At 38.8% G+C, this 21,077-nt stretch overlaps 1 protein-coding gene across 2 annotated transcripts in view; it reads right to left on the bottom strand.

The window, feature by feature from the left end:
* Nucleotides 1–21,077, bottom strand: part of vps35 (VPS35 retromer complex component) — a 75,389-nt gene that overhangs the window by 50,977 nt on the left and 3,335 nt on the right. Inside the window, exons 2-6 of one of the 2 annotated variants that reach the window (XM_041191472.1) lie at nucleotides 16,288–16,386; nucleotides 9,208–9,304; nucleotides 5,331–5,454; nucleotides 4,483–4,665; nucleotides 670–883 (exon numbers count right to left, since the gene is read on the bottom strand). In XM_041191472.1, coding sequence (XP_041047406.1) covers nucleotides 670–883; nucleotides 4,483–4,665; nucleotides 5,331–5,454; nucleotides 9,208–9,304; nucleotides 16,288–16,386 — 717 coding nt within the window. The remainder of the gene's footprint in view (nucleotides 1–669; nucleotides 884–4,482; nucleotides 4,666–5,330; nucleotides 5,455–9,207; nucleotides 9,305–16,287; nucleotides 16,387–21,077) is intronic. The other variant, XM_041191474.1, reaches the window with a different exon arrangement.

The raw sequence follows: 21,077 nt of genomic DNA, 5'->3' as shown, positions 1-21,077 counted from the left end.
CTCCCATGATCAGAGTCCCCTTTGTGAAGGCCACAGGGAAATTGTATTTCCTCCCACAGACTATGTTGATGTGAGTTTTGAAAACCAAAAAACACATCTCCTTGGAGATCAAGGCCACTGGAGAAAGTCTGCAGAGGAGTCGGGAACATTGTGACAGGCAAATGTAAAATGTTTTGACTTCTTCAAATGTCACTATTAGATGCTATATTGTAATGTAGATGTATTTTAATGCAGTGATCCATCATAGGGCTCTGTATTGCAAAGATAAGTTTGGCAATACCGGTAATGTAACAGTCAGGTGTGGACTTACATTACAGCACTTTTTTCCATTTCAGAAAGTGACCATGCATTGAAATGTGTTGGTAAACCCTCCTGTCATGTTTGATTCTGTAATTTAAATGTACATACGGCGCTGGCTTTGCAAAGAAATGCACAGATTACAAACCCGGATCCAAATACCTATTAAGCTGGATATTCTGGACAACAAAGTTGGTCATTTTGAATATTAAATTCTTCGTAAAACTGGATTAATTTTTTTTTAAAAATCAACAAAGGCTCTTGCTATATCGAGCTTTTCGCTAAATCTCAAACCATATCACTAGAATTTCTTTGAGTAGATTTTACAATCAAATTAAGGGCATTTAAAATGTGAACTAGCAAAATTCTTACCTGTTTGTACCTTTCCACATTAACCCCTTCCAACTGACTAAGTCGAACTAGGTTTGTACCAACAAGAATGCGCAGTTCCTGACGTTCACGTTCCCGTTTTTCACGGTCTCTGCTGTGACCCTGGTGCTGCATTCTTACCCAGAGTTTATTCATTTCTGCAAAGTTCAGTAGCACAAAGTCCATGGAATCATTGATGTCTCCAGTTACAACTTCTCTGAAATTTAAAAACAAAGGGAATTGAAGGATGTGATACATCAGACACCAAAATAAATTTTTGATTATAAATCTGGCTTAGTTAAGAGTACAATTCTGCAATTTTCATCAAGAATAGATTTTGTTAAAATAAACTCCAATTAATCTCAAGAAAATATCCTTATACATTTTGAATACGATTCAGTTTACTAAAGTGCTTTGTTCATGGATCGCTCCATTTGTCAATTAGTCTGAGAATCAGTATCAGTGTTGCATGAGTATACAGCATTACATCAAGCATACAGGACAGAAAAAGGCCTCCAAACATCCTACTTTATCTAACTAGCAGCACATAATTTCATTTTTCTCTCCCTCATTTGTTTATCTAACTCCCCCTTAAATAAGTCTATTTGCCTTCTCTGCTCTTTGAGAGAATGTGTTACAGCTATTTGGTAAAGAAGTTTCTCATGATTCTTTATTGGATTTATTTGTAACTATCTTATATTTGCTGATCTGTGACCTAACACCATATCACCATTGCTCCCTGTGGAACACCGCTTCCCACCTCTTCCCTGTCTGAAGAGCTACACTTGACCCCTCTGGTTTGTAGCTGGCTTGATATTGATTCTGCTAACTCACCGCTGACTCCATATGCTTTGACATTAGTCACAAGTCTATGCAATACTCGAGGGTTTTGAAAATCCAAAATATATTGCATCTATGACATTACCCTTCTCTACTTCTGTTACTTCTTCAAAGAATTCAATAAGGTTGGTTAAGCATGACTCTCCATTTTGAAATCAGTGTTGACTATCTTATTTTCGGATTCTAGATATTTCTATTACATTTTTGAACAAGGAATCCATTACCTTTGCTATCAAGGGCCTTAAGCTAACTGATCTATAGTTCTCTGGATTTGCCCCAGCTACCTTTTTAAATATAGCATCTCTGGCACATTCCAATATAATAAATAGTGCCTCTGCTTTCTCTTCCCCAATTTCTTAATATGCATGGATTCAATCCAGCTAACAGGCCTTAATCCTCTCTCGTTTGATTAATTTACAAGTTCTCTTCTCTTTCCATCTTAGATGTCTTTATATCTTTCTTGATCATTTTTTTTAATGTCATTCCAATTTATTAACATCGCTGGAAAATGCTGAGGCAAAGTAACAAATATTTTTGCCAGCTTGTCATAATCTGTGAATTTATCATGTGCATCTTTCAATAGTTCTACTTTTTTGTTATTTCTGTGTCAGCAGAATACTTCATTATTCCTTTTCATATTCCCCAATAAATTAATTTTATAATGCCATTCTTCTAAACTCAAGAGTATAGGCCCGATTTATTCAGCTTCTCTTTGGGGGACAACCCACCCACCCCAGAAACCGATTTAATAAATCTTTGCTGCAGCACCTCCAATGCAAATATATCCTTCCCTAAATATGGAGACCAAAACTGCACACAAGTATTCCAAGTGAAATCTCACTAAAGCCTTGTACAATCATAGCAAGAATTCTTCATTCTTGTACTTCAATCCCCTTGCAATAAAGGCCAACAAGCCATTTACCTTCCTAATAGCTTGCTGTACCTGCAAGCTAACTGTGTTCTTTGTACGAGTGCAAGGTTCCTCTGAACATCAACATTTTTAAGTTTCACACCTTTTAAAAAATATTCTGTTTTTCTATTTTTACTACCAGTGAATACTTCCTACATTATGCTATCTTGTTGCCCACTCACTCAACCTGCCTATATCTCATTGCAGCCTGTGCCCCCTCACACTTAACATTCCCAAACTTTGTAAAATCAAACTTAGGGGCAGGATTTTCCCTTTGGTGAGCAGGGGGGCGGAACTCCCGATGTCACCGTGCCCTATTTAAATTTTCAGGTAGGTGGGGGCTCAGCAAAATCAGCTGTGCGCCCGCTGACCTGACAATGGCCAATTGAGGCCATTGACAGAGTCATTAAACTAATTAATGGACCTGCCCATTCAACCTTAAGGTTGGTAGGCAGGCCAGGAGCCCTGACGGGAATTAGAAAAAGCATGAAATCTCATCCACGGGTGGGATGAGGTTTCATGTAGGTTTAAAGTTTTTAAAAAAAAATTATGGACATGCCCCAACACATATGACAGCGTCACATGAGGGGACATGTCAGGTAATTTTTTTTTCTATTTTTTAAATATTTTTGACAGTAGAGGCAATCTCCCTGAGGCAGCACTTAGCCTCAGGGAGATGAGTGCGCTCTTTCGTGCGTATGCACGAAAGAGCGCACTTTCAGGCTTAGGGATTGCCCCCCACCCGCACAGGGAGCGCATAGTGCTTCCATGCAGACGTCACGCTGGGCAGGCCTTAATTGGCCCGCGCACGTAAAACGGGGGGACTGATCGGAGGCGCAACCGCGCTTCGACTTCGCTCCCGACAAAGAGGGGAAAATCCTGCCCTAGATATATTTCTCTCAGTCTCTTCATCCAAATCATTGAGAGAGATTGTAAATAGCTGAGGCTCCAACACTGATCCTTATGGCACTCTACTAATTACAGCCTACCAAGTTGAAATTGTCAATTTATCACTCCTCTACTTCCTGTCTTTTAATCAATCCTCCATCCATGCTAATATGTTACCCGAATTCCAGGAGCCCTTATCTGAACTTCTGTCAGTTGGTTATACCAGCAGAGGCAGCAACTGGCGTCAGTAATCCTGGTTTATGAGAATTGGGGATTATAAGTCAGTTAGCACTGTCCAACATTCTATGCTGGACACATGTAGGTTATAGGTCACAATGTTATATCACAAACTGTCATGCCTCCTGAGTGTTGAACAGTGTGTAGGCTTTTACTGCTTATGCTCATAACTGAATAATACCAGGGACACAAGAGAATGAAGAGCAACCAGTGCCTAATGTGCCATAGGTGAACACAAAGTAAACATCTTAAGAGAAAAAGCATAGTAGATATAGTGTATTAATATCTACTGATATAACCAAATGTATGCAATTGTGTCAATTGTCTTTCAAATGTAAACCATGTCAAGGCAAGCCAAATTAATAAGCCCATTTTAAGTCGTTCGGCTTTAACATCGTGGATATAATAGGGCCAGCATGTGCACTTAGTATTGAGTTTCGTCTTAGCATTCTTTTCCACCAGGCCAATGTAGCACGCATGATCTGAAAGGTGCCATTTTAGAGCAGCCTCTCCATCTCGCCACCTCGCCCCCTGGACCTCTCTCAGCTCCTCTCACTTCCTCACTGGCTTCAGCCCTCTGAGCAGAAACCAGTCAGTGAGCAGGAACCAGGTAGAAAGAGTTGGCATATTTCGTTTATATTTACTTTAGAAAGTTATTCCATTTATAAGTATAGGAGGTGAGGAATATATAGAATTTCAACTTACCGGGTGCAATGTTTTTTTTCCCCGGTGAGAAAGGTCTTACAGGATCTAACTACAGCTTTTACATTGGCTGTAATAGGAAAATCTAATTTGCTTAACTTTTTTTAAAAAAAATTAAAGTTGCACTTTTCAGGAACACATCTACAATGTTAAATGAGAAATTACTGTATCAACATTATTTTACAGCTTTGCAGATCACAATGAATATTGTTTTAATATTAAGAAAAATTAAGACTTACTCAGACTCCTCCCCTTCATCTGGCAAAATGTTTCTTGTACATTGAAGCAGATAGTTCCTGAGGAAGAGCCCTCGTAATGGATGCTGCACCCCACGACACATTTCCACCAAATCCTTAAGAATATCCTTCCTGGACTGGGAAAATGACTTAATGTAGACAACTCCAACAGTGATGAGCAAGTAGCTGAACATTAAAAACAAACACACTCAGTTTGGTTACAAATCAATGTTCTACCTTGCAACAATTTGAGGCCAAGATCTTTCAAAGTTTTACAAGCAACAAGTCATATTTGCAGTTTTTAAAATAAATTAAAAGAGAATACTTAAATTGCAATAGTCCATGTTTAAATATTAAAAACAGCTGATGTAAACTGAACATTTGTGATAAAAGATTTTCAGCATCTGTATTTGATTAATTTTAATCAACTTGTAATCACTGGAAGCAACTTAATACAGTCTAACAGCTTGACCTCCTAAACCTCATTAGTAAACCATTTAAAATGCATTACACTTGGCAAGAGCAAGGATGACAGAAGGCAACTTAGTCCATCAGACCTGCTTGCTCAAATAAATAACATTGCTTTTTCATTGAGTTAAAAGTAGAGCATTATTACTCATATAAGTCCCAAGAATCAATCTTGCAGAAACCTTCTTTCAATCTTGTATATAACAGGAATTTCAATGAAATACAGAATTTAATATAAATGGATGGACCAGACACATATTAAACCAGGATAAAACCATCTCCCAACACACAATGCACTTATAAGATTGTAAACTGGCACAGATATTGCTGTGTTTGAAGGGTACAATCCACTTGCCATTATTTGTAGAATTTAGGACACTTACAGTCTTGGAATAATATTGCCAGCATACTGAACAAGCTCATACAGGTCAGCCACCTTTCGCCCTTTGGCAAACTCATCAGTCAGATAAACTTCCAAATAATGTAATTCGTCTGAAATGGCCATGTCTGTCCTTGAGTTAAGGGACATTATATAGATAAAACTCTCCGAGGTGTAAAGAACATGGAAACATTGAGTACCTTATAGTCCTAAAACATCAATGATTCTCTTAAAAAGAAAACAAAACTACTGATCAAACTGATGCAATTCTAAATGTACAGATTTTTATCATCTTTAAATTTGAAAAATTGGGCTTTTGGGTGTGGTTTGGGGGTAAAGATCTAGTTTGGACTCAGTCCTCTTGCTGAATAATCTCCAAAGGTCATCGGTTACACCAGAATTAAATTTATAGATATTTAATTATCTTACTGTACAATAGTTATTTTTAAAGGGATTTGACCAAGTAATTTGAAGGTCAGGTACAAATATCATGCCATCTCTCTTCCTGACAGGCAAAGCTATCACTTATTTCCTCATCATTTTCTTCTCTTGACTGGCCCTTGTTGTTATTTTCTGGACTAATGAAATAGCTGCTCAACCCATGGTGTTCCATATCAATCTCTGAAAAATTAATCAGCAGTGATCTTGGAGTAGTGCTTCAAACATTTTTCCATTTTCTCAGGACCAGAGCAGCCAAGATCAACAACACTTGGGGTACATCATTGGAATGAACAAAATTCCAACACACCATGCTACAGCACAAGGTTCACTAACTCTAAAGCCATCAAATAATCTCCAACAGTTGAAACATTCACTTCAATGAGAGAAGGCAGCAAGCAAAACATAATCCCATATGCATGAAACTAAACAAAAATACTGCAAATTGATGTTGGATTACATACTCTCTCTGCCACTCTTCAAACACCAGTCACATCTATCTTGTTTGCAATCATTGCTTTAAATATACAACTGTGGAAAGGGACATCTGCTAGTGATAACCCAATACAAACCCTTTAATTTTTGTTATTTGACTGCAGAAGTAACACTAGCAACTGGATCAGGGATAAAATGTCACGTGCTAGAGACAAAGTCACAAAGGGAACATGGGATGCCGATGCTGCCAGACCTGCTGAGTTTTTCCAGGTAATTCTGTTTTTGACATGGGATATGGTTGTGGAGGGGGCAGGGAGGGGACTGTTGAGTTTTTCCCCCACTACTGCTTTACATTGTTCTTATAAGCTACTCCTACAACTAAGAACTCCAAATTACTTTTTCCATGCCAACATATATGATACAAATTGAGCACAAAATTAACATTCCTATAGTAGTTCAATAGAAAATGTTATTTGATGTATTTGTTCACCATATAATCTGTATCCCTGATAAAAACAGCATAAATCATATCCTCCAACTTACTATGCCAAAGCCACTTCAAATGCAATAATGTTTCAAGATTCCTGGTATACTTAAATCAAATTTATAACAGTACAGTTAAGTATTAATTTTGCAACAGTTATATTAAAATCTCACCTAGTTAGGTTCCCCTTCTACCTTTCAGAAAAGTTGGCAAGATCCTCAAAATTATATACCTTAAAATGAAACCAAACAATCAACAAACGCAGATGACTTCCTCATATCACTCTCCACTTATATCCCCTTCCAATCTCCAATGTGACTCGTCTCAGTCACTGCAAAGCTATCCTCTAACTCATTTACAACTTTCAAAATCCAAAATGTTCAGTCTTTGGCCCTCCATCTGCTGCAACATTTCTACAGCTACTGATACATTTAACCACAGACTCGCCTCCACCTTGGAAGACCTTGACCCCACCCTCTCCCTCTAGCCATTTCCCAGTACAGTCCTCTTCTCTGCTCCCTTAAGTGCAAGGGACACAATCATGAAAGAAAATGGTGGACAACTGGTTCAACCATTCATTGTCAGTTATGGCAAGACCACAAAGAACTAGAGGGTCCTGATAAAACTAATCATTGTCCCAGGGTCATCCTAAAATGCAAAGATCACCCCCCGAAGTATGCTCTCTACTGCAAACCATCTTGTTAAACTCATCATGTCCTCTCCATCCTCACTTCCAACATTGGATGGTTTGGGTCTTGATGGCAAAGAAGTCAATCAGCTGCCTCTGCCATTTCCCTCCCTCCCACTACCCCAATGGACCAAGCTTCCTCTAAAGCTCCCCTCTGCCTCGGCCTTGAAATCACATTTCTCCAGTTTCTCTCTCTCTCATCTCCCCTCATGCCCTCTCCAAGCTCATCTCATCCATGAGACCCAGCTCCTGCTCTCTTGACTATTCCGACTAAACTGTTGACCACCCAACTTCTCCTCCTGGTCCCTATTTTAGTCAATTTAATGGTTCTCTCTCTTCAAGTTCCATTCCCTCTCCCCTTTAATCTGCCGTCATCAATCTTCTCAAGAAAATAACATCCTTGACCTGACCCTTTGTAAACAACACCTCATACCTAGTATCCCTTTCCCCAAAGCTCCTTGAACATGTTGTTACCTCCAAAATCCATGTCCAACTTTCCTAAAACTCCACGTTTGAATCTTTCAATCAAGTTTCCACCTCACCACAGCATCAAAATGACTCATGAAAGTCACAAATGACATCCTGTGTGACTGCAAAAAATATAAACTACCTTCCTCATCATTCTCAACCTCTCCACAGGCTTTGACACAGTTGACCACACCAGCCTCCTCCAATGCCTCTCCACTGGCATCCAGTTTGATGGGACTGCAATCATCTGGCTCCATTTTATCTACTAATTATAGCCAAAGTATCACTTACAATGGCTTCTCTTCCCACTCCCACACCATTTGTGTCCCCCAAGAATCTAACCTTGTCCCCTTCCTATTCCACTTCCATATGCTCCCCCTCAGCAATATCATCGGAAAGCAGTGTTAGTTTTCACTTGTATGCTGACAACACGCAGTTCTACCTCATCACCACCTCTCTCAACTCCTCTGTTGTTAAATTATCAGACTGTTCATCTGACATCCAGTACTGGATGAGCAGAAATTTCCTCCAAAATATTGGAACGTCTGAAAACATTATCTTTGGTCCCCGCTCCAAATTCTGTGCCTCTTCCTGGCAATGGTTTTTGAGACTAAACAAGGTTGCTTGAAACCTTGGTGTCTTATCTGACCTGGAGATCAGCTTCCGATCCCAAATCTGAGCCATCATTAAGATGGTCTATTTCCATCTCCAAAACATCACAATTTCGCCCTCACTTCAGCTCATCTGCTGCTGAAACCTTCATGTTTGTTCCTTTTAGATATGACTATTCTAATGCACTCCTGGCTGGCCTCCCACATTCTAACCTTTGCATAGTTGATGTCACCCAGAACTGCAGCCTCTGTCCTTACTCACACCAAGTCTCATTCACCTATCACCCTTGTAACCTATACTGTCTACCAGTCATGTACACATTGATTTTAAAATCACCCCGCTTTCCACTTCCCTACATGTTCTGGCCCTCCTTACTTCTGTAATCCCTTCCTTCACAACAGCCCTCAGATATCTGTGCTCATCTAATTCTGACTTCTTGAACATCCCCAATTTTAACTGTTCCACTATTGCTGGCTGTTCCTTTAATTGCCTATGGCCTAAGCGGTAAAATTGCCTCCCTAAACTGCTCCAACTTTTTATCCTTCTATCTTCCTTTAAGATGTTCCTGAAAACCTACCTCTTTGACAAAGCTTTTGGCCATCTGACTTCATATCACCTTTTGCAGCTCAGTATTTAATTTTGCTTCATAATGTTCCTGTGAAATGTCCTGGGATGTTTTAGTACCTTAAAGGCACTAAGATGTTACTGCTGCAAATCATTGCTCAGCTAGAATTCTACACAGTACTAAAAGGATACAGAGTTCATAGTAACTCTTCGGTGATAGCATGGAAGTTCGTAGCTCACCAAGCATATTTGAAGCATGTTTTAATGCATCCATCAATTTATTCTTGTCCTTAATTACAAAACATAAGATTAGTTATTGGAAATTGAGCAAATAATGAAAAATGGGATTTTAAACCACAAATATTTTCTATAATTAAAATAAACAAGCTGACAATGTCAGGGCTTTGCTATAACCATTACCTGTCCTTAGAATGAAAAAAGATTTTTTTTAAATTGTGTATAATTGAAAACCATGTGCCAGTATATAGAACTTCAGTGAAAATTTCTTTGACTATGAAGTTTGAAATTGCAATACACTTGAAATTCTTAGTAAATTCAAATACAATGTCAATCACTGTAACTGACGACACATTTCAGTTAAAACCACAATGCATCTTGTAATCCCAGACACACCTACGATTAATATCATGCACAGAGAAAATTATTTTTGGAGTTCCCATAACCCAGTCACTTTTTTGTAAACCCATTTCATATCATTGGTATGTTCTCTTTGTATATGTCCTAACAGACCTTAGAATTAACTTTCCTCATATTGCCAGTCAATTAGTTCGCTCAGAAGAAACTCTACTTATATTGCAATATAAGATTTTAAGTAAAATGGTTTATCCCACAATTGAGAATTTACCACTGCAATTATTGTTTTATCTGGGTGGTTCTAGTACACGTCCAAAGGGTGAAAGATTAGACGTTGCTCATCCAGTGTCTTCGTTTTTCCTCTGAAATCATTGTTGGACTTGTTAAAATTCCCAAATGCTCAACCAAGTAATGGGCCTCCTGCTGTACTAAACTTTATTGATTGGAGGAAGCTGGCTCTAAAACCTTATATGCATTATAAATGGCATAAAGTATGCCAAGATAAGGTGGGAAATAGCAATAAAGAAATGATTTCCCATCCCAAATCTTGCTGAAAATGTATGACAGGGTCACAATTGGCCCTGATGCCCAAATGGTAGCCTGCCAACACTAAGAGCAGATATTACTGATGGGCACTTGAGAAAATCAGAGGATCAATGGCACTGAAGGAATTATGCTTTGGTACATGTTGGTGGCTTAATGAAGGAAAGAGAGCAAAAAAAAAAGTAACGTATTTTATAAGCAAGATGGAGAATATGACATTTACAAACATTACATTGCAAATGCTGGAGTCATGCTGCATCCCATGACAAAGTAGATTTTGTTCAATTAGTGTAGTATTACTCTAGAGAAAAAGTTATAAAAACATCCAATCTTTAAAACATCCTGCAAAGACTTGAAGTCCGACTCCCACAAGGGTATTAAGAAATTAATTAGTCTAAGAATCAGAATTAAGTAGCCTAATATACCAGTAAATGTACAGACATATTCAGACTAGGGGGCTTAATATCCATTTGATCTAATGAAACAAACAAGAAAAAAATTGAATAAATGAAAAACAGGGAAAGAGAAACATTTAAAGCAATTCAGATAATTAAAAAAATCATGTAATCACTCTATTTATGCAATATAGCTCGTCGAGGGTTGTCAGTCCTTTACCAGCGATCTAGAATTATTAATCTTGACCAGTTCAGAGAAAAACAAAATGGTGAAGAGTCCCTAATGTAACATTTATATTTTCACATAATGAGATTGGGTTATACAGTCAATAAGTCCAACAGACTGGGGGAACTCTAAAAAAAAAAACACCAACAGGATACAAAGTAAGAAAGAGATGTACTGTTCTGCCTAAGGGCAGGTCCTCTACCCACTTCTCCATACCTCACGGTCTTATGCTTTCAGTTGCTCGTAGGAGTTTCCCATTTTCAATTTCAATGAACAATATGATTAGGGGAATGAATACAAAGTGATTTTCTCATGTGCTTAAAGGAAACACAAATTTCTTTCCCAAAGATCCTCTTGTAAGTTGTGATCCTAGCTCATCCACCATCACCATGAAAATTTGCAGGTTCAGCCGTTGGTCATGGCTCGTAACCCTGAGCACAGGACCACTAACTGAAGCGAGTTGCAAAAGGGCAAGGGGAACAACCCAAGCTCTCAAGTGACCCTGCTATACTTGAGATGTAGAAAGGAAAGAGAAAAAATGCTCGCAATGGATACCTAAGCTAACTGCAACAGTTCTTTTATGGATATAGTATGAGAATGATAATGAAAAGGGGGAATGTGTACCCATTAAAGTGGCTTAAAGTAAGACTACAATGAACAATGAAAGAATGACAAACTTATTAAATTAGTACTTTGTCTCCATTTTCACAGTGAAGGTAAAGTAGAAAAAAGATCAGTGGTACACAGGAAGCTAAAAATAATGACAAGAAAATTAGGGGATCTAATAGAATTAAATAAAGATGATAATGGAGAAGATAGTGTGACTTGAAAAACACAATTATCCAGGGTTTGACTGATTCCATTTCAGAGTATTTAAAGTAAAAGGTGAGAAAATTGTAATGCTGTATTGTAATGTTATTTTCAAGAGGTCGCCATATTCAGGGCAATTGCACCTTTGGAATGGAAAATTATAAATGTCACTCCATTATTTAAGATGAAAGAGAGAAACCAGATAACTGCAGACATCAGTTTAATGCAACTTGTGGGGAAGTTAGTGACTAAGCACCTGGTCAAAAATGAGCTGATGAAAACATCAGCACAAATTTATTAAAGGGAAATCATGTCTGACTAATCTAGAAGATTTTTTTTTGAGTTTAGACAAGGGAGTGTGTATGGATTTTGTTTACATGGATTTGATACGATTCCACACAGGAGGTTTACAAAAAGGAGAATACACAGAATTGAAGGTAACCTTATGACACAAGTTCATAATTGTTTGGGAGCAAGAGACAGTAGGAATAAAAGGTTCACTCTGGCTGATGGAATTGGACAAGTGATGTTCCTCAGGGATCTGTACTGGGGCCTCAGCTTTTCACCACATTCATTAACAATGGAGTTGGGGTAATATATTAGCTTGGACTGAGGATTGGCTAACCAACAGAAAGTCGGGATAAATGAGTCTTTTTCTGGATGGCAAGCTGTAACGAGTGGGATGCCACAGGGTTCGGTCTTTGGGCCCCAAATATTTACAGTCTATATTAATGACTTGGATTCAGGGATAGAAGGTACTATAGCTAAATTTGCAGATGACACTAAAATAAGTGGGAAAGTAAGTTGCAATGAAGAAATAAGAAATTTACAAATGGATATGGACAGGTTAGGTGAATGGGCCAAAATTTGGCAGGTGGAGTTTAATGTGGATAAGTGAGGTTATCCATTTTGGTCCGAAGAATAAAAAGGTGACTTATTATTTAAATGGAGAAAAACTTCAAAATGCTACAGTGCAGAGGGATCTGGGTGTCCTCGTGCATAAATCGCTGAAAGCTAGTATGCAGGTACATCAGGTAATAAGGAAGGCAAATGGAATTTTGGCATTTATTGCTAAAGGAAGAGAATATAAAAATAAGGAAGTGTTGTTGCAACTGTACAAGGCATTGGTGAGACCAGGAGTACTGTGCACAGTTTTGGTCCCCTTACTTGAGGAAGGATGTAGTTGCACTGGAGGCGGTTCAAAGGAGGTTCACTAGATTGATTCCAGAGATGCAGGGCTTGTCTTATGAGGAGAGATTGAGCAGTTTAGGCCTATACTCACTAGAGTTTAGAAGGATGAGGGGAGATCTAATGGAGTTATATAAGATGCTAAAGGGAATAGACAGTGGAGCAGATGTTTCCCCTTCTGGGGCATTCTAGGACGAGAGGCCATAGTTTTAGGCTAAGGGTTGGTAGATTTAAATCAGAGATGAGGAGGAATTACTTTTCTCAAAAGGGTTGTGAATCCGTGGAATTTACTACCTCAGAGTGCAGTGGATGCCAGGACACCGAATAAATTTAAGGAGGAGATAGACAGATTTTTAATTAGTGGGTTGAAAGGTTATGGGGAGAGGGCGGGAAATTGAAGTTGAGGCCGAAATGAGATCAGCCATGATCATAATGAATGGCGGGGCAGACTCGAGGGGCTGAATTGCCTACTCCTATTCCTAATTCTTATGTTCTTATATACAAATTTCTATTCCTTCATCCATGTTTGCAGATAGCACCAAGTTAGGAGGCAGAGTAAGTTGTGTTGATTGCAGCTAGGAAACATAGGACAAATTCAATAGGTGGACAATACCACTGCAGGCAAACTTCAATGTGGGACAAGGCCAACCACACAGGACCTGAGAAGGACAAATTGGAATATTTTCTTAACAATGAGAGACGAGGAGTCGTTAACTGTTCAACTTTAACTTTTCATCTTTACAAATCACAAAACTAGAATATAGTTACAAAAAGTCATACAAAAAGTAATAATAAAAACGCAAATGGATGTTGACCTTTATTTCAAGGGGTCTAGAATTCAAAAGCTAGGAAGCCTGGGTTAAACCTGAACTGAAGTGTTGCACTCAGTTTTGAGCACCAAATGTCCAGAAATATGATTTGGCCTTGGAAGGGATTAACCAGAATGACACAAGGGCTTAAAGGGATAAATTAAGAGGACAGGCTACATAAAATTGGCTCATCCTTGAGTGTAGAAGTTTGAGGGGCTATCTAATTGAGCTATTTAAAATAATCAACAGATTTGATTACATAGATACAGAGAGAAACTATTTTCTCTGTTGAGGGAATCCTGAACCAGAGAACATAATCTTTAAATTACAGCTAGGTCAATTAATTAGGAGTGAGATCAGGAAGCATTTTACAATACAAAAGATAATGAAAGTCTGCAACTATCTCTTCCAAAAGGCTGTGGATACAGGGTCAATTGAAATTTTGAAGACTGAAATTGATCTAACCAAACTGTGGAACAGGCTCAAGGATCTCATTCCTGAAACTCGATTTTAAAATCTAACCAGATCATTGCAATACAAGCAAACCACTGAGATACAAACAAGAATTGTTAACATTTCATTCATGTAAAATGTATTGCTTATAGAATTTAATTATATACAATTCACAGAGCCAACAAAAATTCACTGATATATCAGGTGCCTTCAAAAGGCAAGGGTTCAGCACTATTGGGATGTAATTATTTGCTTTCCTGAACAATATTATGAAGAGTAAAGGTCTGGTCAATGCAAAAGCTATTCTCTTGCTCTTCTCCAAGTCTGCCAGCAACAGCCACACTAATTCTATTAAGAACCATCATACCAAAGAATTTGTCCAGGAAAGAGTAGTGTAACACCAATTAGAAATTAGAGGTTAGTGATTTATAGGACAAATGGAATGGAGGATTCAGTTAAACTGAAACTGGGATTTCTCTTCTCCAGAAATATGTACTTGTTTATTGAAAGAAAAATTCTTTAGACCACTATCCATTACAAAATATTCAATTTTTTCAACCAATCAATTTTTCCTATCACAGCTACCAGAAACAGCAAGATCCCACAATTGAAGATCAGCCATAAGAAAAGCAACCATAACTTCAAAGTTATTTCCAAGTGTTTAAAAAAAGACCATGTCGTATAGAGGATAGTAAGAAGAATTGTTTCAAGTGTTGATGTGTTTGGCTTCTACCCATGCCAAAAATTGCACTGCAGCACTCAGTTCAATTATCTTCTTTGAACCTTTTTACTTGTACAAATGGATATCGATCTAGTGCTTCCTGAACGATGTTATCCATCAACAGGATCTGTTTTGCTGAATTCCAAGTAAAGGATCTTCTTTTGTGGAGAAAGTAAGTTTTAGCTAAAACTGATGAACCCTTATAAATAATGGTTTGGCCTCAACTGGAGTCCAATTCTGGGTACCACACTTTAGGAAGGATGTAAAGGCATTAGAAAGAGTGCAGAAAAGATTTATCAGAACGGTTCCAGGGATGAGGGACTTCAGTTATTTGAATAGACTGGAGAAGCCTGGGTTGTTCTCCTTAGAGAAGAAAGGTCGAGAGATTTGATAGAGGTGCTCAAAAATCACGAGAGGTTAGGACAGAGAATGGGGAGAAACAGTTCCCATTAGCAGAAGGGTCGAGAACCAGAAAACACTGTTTTAAGGTGACAGGCAAAAGAACCAAAAGACGACATGAGGAAAATCATGCTTATATAGCAAGGGATTAGGATTTGGAATGCACTGCCTGATGAGTGTGGAGGCAGATTCAATATTGACTTTCAAAAAGGAAATGGACAAGTATTTGAAGCAAAAAAAAAAAAATTCAGGCTTATGGGAAAAGGCAAAGATGTTGGACTACCTCAGCTGAGCTCTTAGACATGACAGCCAAAGGGCCTCCTTTTGTGTTGTAGCCATTCTATGATTTATTTGCTCTTTTACGGTTATACATTAATCACTGGCTTACGCAAATTAATCAGCTCAATTTGTCATTAATTTTGTTTGTTAGATAAAAATGTACCCAAGTTTCTGAAGATACCATATTAGATTGACCCATAAAATGAAGAGGTTTTTTGATAAACATGGCCAATGATTCAACGTAACATTTGTATATTTAAACAAAAAAAAATTGAGTAATAAAGTCATTCAACTTCTGAAACCAATTCATTCCAGACAATGGAACATTAAAATTTTTCAATCTAGGTTAATAATGTCTCATGTAGATGAAGCATTTTGAAAGGAGTAGAGAGATCTATGGAGAATGCTTTTCTCTTTTAAAAATGAGCTTTGTAGTTTGTGAAATCAATGAAGCCGAGATTTTCTCGGCTTTCCATGATGTCGAGTCCACAGACATGAACAGAGATTCATAATCTCATGTATAAGCTTCTGAGTTGTGGGAGACCATCTGATTGCTTCAAATTTGATGGCTATTTGTTTGCGCCTGACACCATCCTCAAATATCTGTACTGGAGTCACTAGATAACCAAACCTAGAAGAATGGCCAGTTTCCCCGACTTAGCCCAAAGACATTAACACCAATTATAACACTACTGTCAGCTCAACTGAGATCAGCTAAGTCAGCAGAAATTACTGCTTTGTTTGGCATACTTATTCTTGGGAAAAGCTTTGAGCAATTGGGCAAGCCCACGTATTTTTCTTCTCTATCTTGCAATAATATTCATCACTGCACAAGTTACACAACAGCTTTCTTACCAAGCATCGTTTCATCTGGAAAGACTGGACCTTCACAGTCTGAACAGCTTCATCAAGAAGCTTTTCTTGCTCATCCTGAGGTGACTGTTGAGTTGTAGGCTGGAAAAAAGAACATAATTACACAAAATTAATTATATTTGCTTGGAGGATTGGTTGTGTGAAATAATATGCTTCCTGTCGTAATTTCTACTTTAAATATATGTTCAAGAATACCGTCTACGAATAAATAAAATAGCAAACACCTGTACAGGCTGAAGCTATTCTAACAGATGAATAGAAAACATTTAAAAAGTCTACTCAAAATTGATATTTTATAAGTCAACAACTTTACAAAATGTTTACAGCAAATCTAGAATGTTTTTAGCAGCTTAATGACACTTTCACATGGACTAGTTTCCCCAATAACCAGTATCTTGTTTTTGAACATGGTAGGCTAATGAGGAACACTTGTATTGTAAAAGAACCACAAGAAGCAGTTCTGCATGCCCAGGTCATCAAATGCACATTGAAGGACATCTGAAAGAATCCAGATTTAAATTACATTATGCAGCAAAAGTCACGTTTAAAACCTTTGGTTTTGGACTAGGGGGAGGTCCTATAGCAAAACTGCTTCACTGGTTTGCATTGGACAGGAATGAATGCTTCAACCACTCAACCTGCCAACGACAGGTTATTCATCATTTATATAAACGACATAGATGCCTATGTGGGGGGTAAGATTAATAAGTTTGCGGATGACACAAAGATTGGCCTGGTGGTTAACAGTGAGGTTGAGTGTCTTGGGCCTAAATAGCCAAGTGGTTATGGTACTGGGCTTGTAACCCCAAGCTCAACAGTTCAAATCTCACAATGGCAAACTATGAAACAATGTAACTTCATCTGAATAGGAACAGATGGAAACGTGTTTGTACTCGAAAGAGTTACAGGAAGATATAGATGGGATGGTCAAATGGGCAGGTAAGTGGCAGATGGAATTTAACCCTGAAAAGTGTGAGGTAATAAACTTTGGAAGGAATAATTTGACAAGGAAATATTCAATGAACAGCATGACACTAGCAAGTTCTGAGGAACAAAGGGACTTTGGCGTATGTGTCCAAAGATCTCTGAAAACAGAGGGGGCATGTTTAGTGGGGTGGTAAAAAAGGCATATGGGACACTGCTTTTATCAATCGAGGCATAGGTTACAAAAGTAGAGGTCATGTTGGAGCTGTATAGAACCCTGGTTGAGGCCACAACTGGAGCACTGTATGCAGTTCTGGTCGTCACATTATAGGAAGGATGTGATCGCACTGGAGGGGGTGCAGAGGAGATTCACCAGGATGTTGCTTGGGATGAAACATTTAAGTTTTGAAGAGAGGTTGGATAGAATTAGGTTGTTTTCATTGCAGTAGAGAAGACTGAGGGGCGACCTGATCGAGGTGTACAAGATTATGAGGGACATGGACAGGGTGGATAGCGAGCAACTGTTCCCCTTAGTTGAAGGGTCAGTCACAAGGGGACATCTGTTCAAGGTGAGGGGCAGGAGGTTTAGCAGGGGGGAGGTGTGTGTGTGAAAAAAAGCCGTTTTACCCTGAGGGTGGTGATGGCCTGGAATGCGCTGCCTGGGAAGGTGGTGGAGGCAGGTTGCCTCACATCCTTTAAAAAAGTACCTGGATGAGCACTTGGCACGTCATAACATTCAAGGCTATGGGCCAAGTGCTGGTAAATGGGATTAGGTAGGTAGGTCAGGTGTTTCTCATCTATCAGTGCAGACTCGATGGGCCGAAGGGCTTCTTCTGCACTGTGCACTGTGTGATTCTGTGACAGAGAAACTTATGCTCTCTGCCAATTACAACAGCAACATATTTTTCAGGGTGCATCATATTAGCCATGTGTCAAGTAGGGGTCTAATTATAAATGGCTGATTAGAACCTTATACTTCAAACAGGTCTTAAACTGTCTCACCTAAAAATTGTAGGCAGGAATATGGTATAATGGTAACAAAGTAAATCACTCATTGCACTTGTTTAAAAACTACCTGGAAAATGACACTGGCACAGAGTTCGTTGCAGTAATAATGGTGATGCTATTAATGCTCACCATTATTGAGAAGTAAACTGGGCAGAAACTTCCAGCATCCAAACACACACAGTTAAGGGTGGAAATCAGGAACTTTGTACCAAGTTGCCCTGTTCTTCCACAAGCTTTGCTACCCTGGTAGCTCACCAAAAGATATGACATTCATACATGAGTAGCATGAATTTGAGGTATTTACCCAGTCAATAATTAAACTCACCAGAAAAATGTCCGTTCAAGCATAAGTGAATTTTTAACATAAGTCTTAATTAAAGCCAACCATCTACGGCACTGAAAATTTACTTTTACAAACAGAGTATCATTTCTTCAGATTTTAATTATTATTTAAGATTTTTTTAAAAATTAAAAGTTGCTTTTCATTTCCATCTCACCCCTTTCCTTTAAAACCTTCTTTTTGACTCTCATTGTGCCGTCTTAATCTCACCTTCCATTCGCTTTTTGTACATCATTTTAAATCAAATTAAATATTTTAACTCAAACTTTCTGGTTTAGGTTCTGCATGCCTCAGTAAAGATTCTTCAATCTATCTGGATGAAGAAAAACACTGTTGCTTATCCTGTTCATACATGTCCCAGATTCCCTGTAAAGGGCATCATGCAGCATCAGACCCAATGGCCATAGGTTGTTGTACAAACACTGATGTGAAGTCTGTGAGCAGCTATAAGCACATGCATGGCAAGCAACATGAAAAAGGTGATTTTAAAAATTTATAGAATTTGTTCCTAAGGGAATTAGACAGGTACTCGAGGTTGAGGAGCTTAAAGCATTACAGGCAAATGGCAGAGCTGTAAGAATAAGCACAACTGTATTTTCAAAGAACCAGCATGAGCACAACTGACCAAATGGACATGCTCTGTGCTGCATATTTCTGCATTTCTATTTGGCACATTAGGACTGAGAGCAGTGGATTGTGAATAACATGCCACATCCACAATGTCACATTAAAAAAAGATCAGAGGAAAGAATGAAATACTTAAGTCTACACATGAATTGTTATTGGGGCTCATTCTCCTCAGCCAAAAATTAAACCCTGTTGCCGGTCATCGCAGGGAGCAAAAAATAGTTTATTTTACCCACTACTAACCATCTCCTTAAACTCTTCTTCCCAACTCTCACCAAGTGCAAGGAGCTCATAACCAAGGTTGAGGCCGTCCACTCAGTTGTCTCTGCTATTTCTGTTCCCGTTAATTTGCCAAAGCCAATCTCATTTGCCCCAGCCCTAAACTGGCAGCTCTAATTTCCCTCCAATTTTCCTTCATGCCCTCTAAGCTCATCTCATCTATTTCTTTCCTGCTCCATTAGCCCCAATTCCCACTAAACTGACCACCCAACCTTCTTGGTCTCCATGCTAGGTTATGCTGTGAATGTTTCCCTTCATATGGGTAATATCCCCTTCCCTTTTAAAACTACCAGCATGACCACCCCTCAAAAAAAAAAATTAACCCTTTGTCCTTCTAAACTCCATCTCCAAACTCTTTCCCTCTCAAGTCCTTGAATGTGCTGCCACCTCCCCAATTTGTGTTCTTTGCTGTCAATCTCTCCAATCAGGATTTTATCCCTGTTACAGCACTGAAATGGTCCAAACCAAAGTCACAAATAACATCCTCTATGACTGCGACCATGATATATTGTCCCTCCCTGCCCTCTCCATAGCCTTTGACATGGTCAATTACACCAGCTGCCTCCAATGTCAGTAGGACTGCCCTCACTTTTTCTTAGATAAAAGCAAAAAACTGTGGATGCTGGAAATCAAAAACAAAAATACCTGGAAAAACTCAGCAAGTCTGGCAGCATCTGCGGAGAGGAACACAGTTAACGTTTCGAGTCCGAATAACCCTTCAAAAGAACTAAGTAAAAATAGAAGAGAGGTGAAATATAAGCTGGTTGGTGGGTGGGTGGGGGGGGGGAGATCACCAAAATATGTCACAAAAGGACAAAGAGGTGTTGAAGGTGGTGATATTATCTAAGGAATGTGCTAATTAAGGGTAGAAAGCAGGACATGCAAGGTACAGATAGCCCTAGTGGGGGTGGGGTGAAGGAATCGAAAAAGCTAAAAGGTAGAGATAAAACAATGGATGGAAATACATTTAAAAATAATGGAAATAGGTGGGAAAAGAAAAATCTATATAAATTATTGGAAAAAAAGGGGGGGGGGGGGGAAGAGAATTGGAAAGGGGATGGGGATGGAGGAGGGAGATCATGATCTAAAATTGTTGAACTCAATCTTCAGTTCACTTTTTCTTACCTACCTAATTAAGCCCAGACCAGTTGCAGAAATAACTTCTTTGTCTGCCCCAATGCCATTATCACCAGAGCTCCCCCCACAAAGAAATTATCACTGTGTCCCCTTTCTCCATCTATCTTAGCCCCTCTGCAAAATCTTCTGCAGAAATTGGATCAACTTCCAGATATATGCTAATGACCTCCACCACCACCCTTGACCCCTCCATTATATCTATGCTGTCAGATTGCTTTTCAAACATTCAGTTTTGGATGAGCTACAACTTCCTCCAGCTGCCCTACAACCCTAACTCTCAGCACTTTCTTGTGCAATCCTACTCCTTAGGTGGCTGTGCCTTCAGCCACCAAGGTCTAACACTCTGATGTCACCATAAACACCCTCCATTACGGTCCTCCTTAAATCCACCCGTGACCAAGCTTTTCTTCACTTTTCCTATTACCGATTACTTTGGTCCAGTGCCTATTTTTGTCTG

Source organism: Carcharodon carcharias, chromosome 7 (assembly GCF_017639515.1).
Source record: "Carcharodon carcharias isolate sCarCar2 chromosome 7, sCarCar2.pri, whole genome shotgun sequence".
Classification (NCBI taxonomy): domain Eukaryota; kingdom Metazoa; phylum Chordata; class Chondrichthyes; order Lamniformes; family Lamnidae; genus Carcharodon; species Carcharodon carcharias.
This window is presented reverse-complemented; position numbering and strand designations above follow the sequence as displayed.